At 46.9% G+C, this 6,561-nt stretch overlaps 1 protein-coding gene across 1 annotated transcript; it reads right to left on the minus strand.

Annotated features, from left to right (window-relative positions):
- Positions 1–1,316: 1,316 nt before the first annotated feature.
- On the minus strand, positions 1,317–2,622 carry LOC144102405 (uncharacterized). Its single transcript, XM_077635684.1, has 2 exons — positions 2,263–2,622; positions 1,317–2,075 (listed from the first exon to the last, which is right to left on the minus strand). Exons 1-2 carry the CDS (start codon positions 2,620–2,622, stop codon positions 1,317–1,319), a joined length of 1,119 nt encoding a protein of 372 aa, XP_077491810.1.
- Positions 2,623–6,561: the final 3,939 nt, after the last annotated feature.

Below are 6,561 nucleotides of genomic sequence, written 5' to 3' on the forward strand. Positions count from 1 at the left end.
TATAACGCGTTCGTTTTAACTGCCTGCGGCGCCAGTTTTGGCTTTGATATACAGCTGGTGTGTAAGCTGAGCACTGAATCATTAGAAAATGAGGAGGCCAAGATGAGTGTGTTAAATAGCGACCTTTGGCATTTAGTTAATTTGAACCGGCCCGTGTACTGTGCGATGTCAGTGCACATTGAAGAACCCCAGGTGGTCGAAATTTCCGGAGTCCTTCACTACGGCGTCGCTCATAGCCTGAGTCGCTTGGGAAGTTAAGCCCTCACAAATCAAATCAGTTAATTTGAACCGCCTGTTTAAGGCAGGTATGCACGTGAATAATTTATTTTGTACGTGACGTAATTGTAATGCATCGGGACGTATTATACAACGCGATTTAAACGTGTCGGTGCCGTTTCATACGTTTTAAATGTGACAGCATATATATGCGAACTTCCTTCGGATTTTTTGTGCGTACAAGATATCCAAGATCACCTGCACATGCTTGTGCCGACCACTGATTTTATTGTATCCATTAGAAGTTCACATGCACAACAGGTCAGATGGCCATATGGTATGCAGCTTTGTTTCGGGGCGGCTTTGGTCCACAAGATATCAAGATCACATAATGTCTTTTTCGCTACACCTTGCCGTGGTCAGTTTAAAACTGTTCTAACATTCTGAATATTTTGTTGACAGGAACGCTTCAGTACTACAAGACAACTTCACTATGGATTGCAATAAAAGTCAATTTGCAAATAAGCGTTTTTTATTCTGCGGCACCTCAGAAAAAAAAGAATCTTAAGCCAGCTTTTCTTGCTGACCATCCACAGTTGCAGTGCAACCCTTTTTCTCCTCATTCAAGATATTGAAGTATTGTAATGCAATAGCCTCAGGTTAGAAAGACAATGCAACCTTGACAATGTAACTTAGGCGTCAGAAACATCCAGCGCCTTATGAAACACTGGCTACGAGCGCTCGGCTGCTGACCCGAAAAGCACGGGTTCGATCCTGGCCGTGGCGGTCGAATTTCAGTGGAGACTAATACTACAGGCCCCTGTACTGTGCGATGTACACGAGCCCTTCACTACGGCAGCGCTCATAGCCTGAGTCCGGCTAACCGTAATTCCGGGAAGCACAAAACACTAATTCCAATAAAAATTATGGTCAATATTGTTTTATTTACAAAAGGGTTATATACATGACAAGATAGAGATCGTGCAGCACTGTACATGACTAGATGGATTATTTACACGACTAGGTGCAGATGGATAATTTACATGATGAGATCGAGATGGCCATTCACGGGGTTGAGGGAGACGAAGCTTGTTTTAGATTCAATGGGACTCCCCGAGATGGGCCAGGTACTTGGGGTTTACCCGGCACGCAGAGTAGCGCGACTTGCACGACTTGCCGCTGCGGCCAACCATCGATGCCTTCTTGTAAGGCGCCATGGGAGTCGAATCCGACAGCTGGACACCCTCGAAGAACTGCACCACCTTGCGGCCGTACGCACCGAACCCCAGTGGATCCGCGGCCATCGAGCAGACCATGAGGGCTACACAGCGGCCCTCGTCGTTGGCCTGGATGAATTTGAAGTAGCGGCCCATAAGCCCAGAGTCGACGGAGCGGGTGGGACGATGCAGGGGGACATTGGCGGAAGTGTTCTGGACGGTGGCGTTGTTCTCTTCAACGTGAGCAGTGATTGCGGGAGTGCCGGTAGTGACTGCGGTGGGACGGTGCCGACGGTGGGACGCGCCGACGGTGGGAGTAACGGGAGCGAAGACCTGCTGCTGTCCGGAGCCCAGCTTCACGTCGCCGGAATGGGAGCCGGCGGCCTGGTTGCCGTGACCCACGCGGAATCCACCCTGAATGTAGGCGCTGGCGTGCTTGGGGCCTCCTCCCAGAATGGAGGCGGACTTGCGGCCGAGCCGGTTAAGCAGAGCAACCTTGGTCTTGACCAAGTCGGGGACCACGACGGGCGGCACAACAATCTTGGGCACGACCACCTTAGGGACAATGATGTTGGGAAGCGGCGGGAGACTGGGAAGCCGGATCACGGGCTTGGCAACGCCGGGCAGCCAGTCAACTTTCACCTGCGAGAACAAACATTACAAGAAACCGAACTTACTACACTGATATGTGGACAGCCTTAACAGTAAACTAGGCGTTTTAATGGTTTAAAATATCTAATAAGGTACAGTGCTTTTTAAATCCTGCACTCCTACTACGCACTACTGCTGCAAAGAAACTGCAAGTCAGAATCACTAGCAAACCACTAACATCATTCTCGACGTGCACGGGGCTCGGGGCTGCGGTGATAGCCGCGACCCGCTCAGACCAGTCGTCATGATGGTGCTCGCCGGCGGCGCCATGGGGTTCTTCGTAGCGCTCGAGCTGCGAATTGTAGGCGATGGTCGCCTTGAAGGAGCGGTTGCCGGTGATCATAGCGAGCGCCTTGGTGGCAAGGGACAGCTTGTAGGCGACCAGGGTCTGCGCGGCGTCCTTGGCGACGTTTCCGGCCCACACGAACGGAGCACCCAAGAGGCCCAACTTGGCGAGAATCACCTTGGACTCGGACTGCTGCGGGGAGGCGAGCAGCAAGATGCCAAGGCAGACAACGGCGGCCGACAGGAGCTTCATGATGAACGTCTGGGGTAGACTTCTCGACGAGGAGTGATTTCTGCTGGTCCGGGCTCGCTATTTAAAGCAAACGCCGCACGTCCATTGGCTCGTCGGGAAAAGTGCTGGGAGGGGCCGAAGTGACGTCGGGCACCCGTAGCGCCCTCTCCCTAAACCCGATTCATGGTTCTTTGCACGCCCTCAAAGCCACCCTCTCTCGTTGCCAGCTTACACACCTCTCTCCACGCCCACTCTCTTTCTTTTCCTTCGCCCGCTACCCTCTGTGTCGCGTTCCCTAATTCCACCATAGAATATGAGTCACACCAAAAAAAAAACAGACAGCAAAAAAGAAAATAAACGAAAGCTGCAATTGCTTCCTTTCTGGTATGCGCAGGCGAACCAGGGAAAGCGTGCAAAATGAATTATTTCTCTTACGCTAACTAGTAGTTTGCTAGGCCTTTACGAAAATTCCGGCCACTGTCAGAGACCGTATGCAATTTTGCATGTTATAAATTATAACCAACAGAACACATCAAGAGTCCCAAGATGCATTTAAGCACGCCTAGGAATTTGTGCTTGTTTTGGTAATTATTCTTTGGTAAAACAAAAAAATAAAGATCGAAAAGTCTAAATCAACGTATTGTAGACGGAAATGGCTGAGCTATAAGCCTCAGTATTTGCACACATATAACCAGCGCATTCGTGTTTAAAGCTAACCGAACACGAATATCGTTTATTGAAACGACAGTCCTGTTATTCCGCTTTAACACGATCATAGCGCTTGTTTGCAAGTCCCAAGGGTGTTTCATATCGAGACCACGCTGCTAAATGTGTTCACCTTTCGTGATGTCGGAAATGCTCCAACATCAATGGGCTTTCCGTGCAGTTATTAAACTAACACTTGAAACACGCGTGCACTTATAGCGGAACGACACTAACTGTGTATTGGGTATTTAATTATTTTTTATTGACAAATTATAGTGGGGCGGATGTTCACTAGGTTTGCATAATTTTTGACAGTCCTGTTGATTTGAGGCTGCAGTTTGAGGACGTCGCGTGAAGCAACCTATGGTATATGCCACATTTACGCCAACAATATTAAGGACCAACACTACATTAACACCTCTCTTTGGGCTAGTTGGGGCACACTTCAATTAGAGAAAAAAAACCAGCGCCAAACGATGCAGACCACAAGACAAGAACGAAGACGAGACACAAGGGCTAACTCACAACCTAATTTTAATGAAGCCAGGAGCGTTTGTCTCTCGTCTTGGTTCTTGTCTTGTGGTTTGCATGGTTTGGCGCTGGTTTTAGTTCTCTCATTCAAATATACAGCACTGAGAACGCTGCAAAAGACGTGTTTGCCTGCGGGAAGCGCAGCAATTTTTTGTATATAATAATTTAATGTTGGGTTCACACTTGAGACTGTAATTGCCTAGGCGTATAGCTGGCTTACATTTGTGCCATGCCGGGACTCCATTAAAGAAAACATAAGAACACTTTCGAGGGTTTAAGTGAACACGATACTTACTACACCAGTTTTGGATCCACTGGTGTAATGGCTCGTCCTAGCCTGACAGTATTAATAAACAAACAAAGAATCATCCAATGACCTATATGAATGGGACGAAAAACCGGAGGAGCACATGACGCTGTGCTCTCGCAGCATTGTCATTAACGTCACATCAATTAACCCAGTTCAACACCCTGCTGCATAATTACTACTTGAGAATCATTCATTTTTATTTTCCTCAAAACATCAGTAAAAGTACTGCGTTTACTGCGCGCGTGTTGTTCGTGACGATAACAAACAAGTGGCGAAAAGCAAGGGAGCCCTGGCTTCGTATTCTCTGAAGGGAACCTCCACTGTTTTGTTTGTTTTTTTGCGCGGCTTCTATAGCTGGCTCTTCAGCATCAGCTTCAAAATCAGGAAGCACTGAAGAAATTTCCAACTGAAACCCTTTCGCAACACATTGGTATTTGTAATTGGGAATATGTGACACATCATAATTGGTTCCCTTGGTTCCCGCGTGTAGGGATCCGAAGCTGCTACAACGGCTTGTCCGTAAATTCCGTGTAGTGTGTATTCACAGCACGGTAACGAGTGAAATGTGAAGGATATTGCATATCTTGGCAGCTTTTCTTCTTGCGTTCCTCATGAAACGCACAAGCATTTGACAGGGCTTATTTTATGCCTGCGTTTGCATGCCAAAACTACGCACCTCTGCTTTATAGAGCAGAACGCAAAATAGGGATGCAAGCTACAGCTTTAATGTAGTTATCTGTACAAAAGTTGATGCCAACTCTCTGGAAATGGTGAAAAATCGTTTCAGTTTACGATGATTCCTCATGTTACATTTTCACACATCGTGACAAATGTGCAGGCCGGGTTTTTTATTTTATTTATTTATCACATTACCCATAGCGCCTGTTTGATATTAAAGTGGTGGGGAGTTACAACATAGTCATAGAACATAGTGGCAGGAAAAGAAAAAAATACTCACAGAAAATAGATTGCAGCATAATTTGATACAAACAAACCCAAGGATAAAACTACAGCAACGCGGAAAACGATTCATTAGATTATGTTCAATAGACTTTCATGGGGAATTTTTTAATTGTGTTGGAATACTACCTTAAGGTCACTTTTATTGTTTTTAATGACCAGCGGAATAGAATTTTTATTGGTTCGTGTGTTGCTCCTGTGCTCTGCGATATATTTTTAGCTTGCATTGACCGTTCTTTAGACCATGCTTTCAAAGCAGGGAAGATTTTAAAGGTATTTAGGTACGTTGACGACTATTTAGTGGTGTTAAAGGCTGACTCTTCCTACCAGGATACGATTAATGAAGTTTCACGTGATTTGAAGCAACACGGATGAGGTCTTGTTTTTGCCCACGAGCTACCCCACAGGAATGTTTTGCCGTTTTTAGACATCCAGCTTGAGGTCTGTGAACGCCATACTTGCTGGGAATACCTGCCACGAGCAAAGAAGGAACTCTTGCCTTTCCAGTCTGCTCACTCAAAGATCGTGAAAAAGGGCATAGAAACTTCATGTATGCAATCGGCCCTCAGAAAATCGTGTGCGCATAACTTGCAAGCAAGTTTTTATAATCAGGTGCGCCGGCTTTTGGCAGCAAGTTACCCTGTTTCGATTTTGACAGCTGTGGCGGAGGCCCTGATCCGGAAACACAAAACTAGAGCGCCAAAAAAGAAGGTGGCCGAATATAAAACAGGCCTGTGGTGATGCCTTACATACATAAGGTCTCCCACCAACTCAAGAGAGTGGCAAGCAGGCATGGAATCCCTCTGGCGTTCTCTGCGCCGAACAAGATTTCTAGCTGTCCTCCCGCACGTGCGGTGATGGAAGGCATGGCTGCCAAATCAGGCATGGGACAACCTTTGCCCCTTGCTCCATCGGAGTCCTGTATGCTTTCCCACTCTCGTGTGGAACTATGTACATCGGGCAAACAGGGCGATGCATAAATGAGCGACTCAGGGAACATGCGCTAAATGTGAGGAACAAAAGTGACAAAGGTGCACATCTTGTGTCACACATTATTAACTGCAGCAATTGTGCACCGCGATTCTGGGCAGGAGCAGAAACGAACACGCGCGGCAGGCTCTCGAAGCATTCCATATTAAGAAAAAGGCTGAAGGATGTGTCAGCGATACTTCCTTTTCACTTTACCCCACCGAATTGAAGTTTTTGTGCACGTATCATTGCCAGTAAACTTGCATGACTGGAATTTTTTGTTAGCTCGCGCAAGTATGGAAAAATGTACATCTATGCGTTGGTGTGAGAAGAATAAAATAGTTGTTAGTGCTGCGCCAGTCCTTGTGTTTCTCCCGTGTATGTGGCTCGTCGAATGTTTTGTGCCAATCGTTCATCTGTTTCACACTTGAGTGCGCAGTGTTGCACTGCATCGCCATGCATTCGTTGCGTCGCATTCGCGAATG

Source organism: Amblyomma americanum, chromosome 8, assembly GCF_052857255.1.
Source record: "Amblyomma americanum isolate KBUSLIRL-KWMA chromosome 8, ASM5285725v1, whole genome shotgun sequence".
NCBI lineage: Eukaryota > Metazoa > Arthropoda > Arachnida > Ixodida > Ixodidae > Amblyomma > Amblyomma americanum.

Excerpts from the sequence above, each read along its gene's own strand:
- LOC144102405 (XM_077635684.1), bottom strand. The coding sequence starts at position 2,622 with ATGAAGCTCCTGTCGGCCGCCGTTGTCTGCCTTGGCATCTTGCTGCTC. Across the intron at positions 2,076-2,262 it reads CCGTGCACGTCGAGAATGAT|GTGAAAGTTGACTGGCTGCC; the intron begins GTTAGTGGTTTG and ends TTGTTCTCGCAG.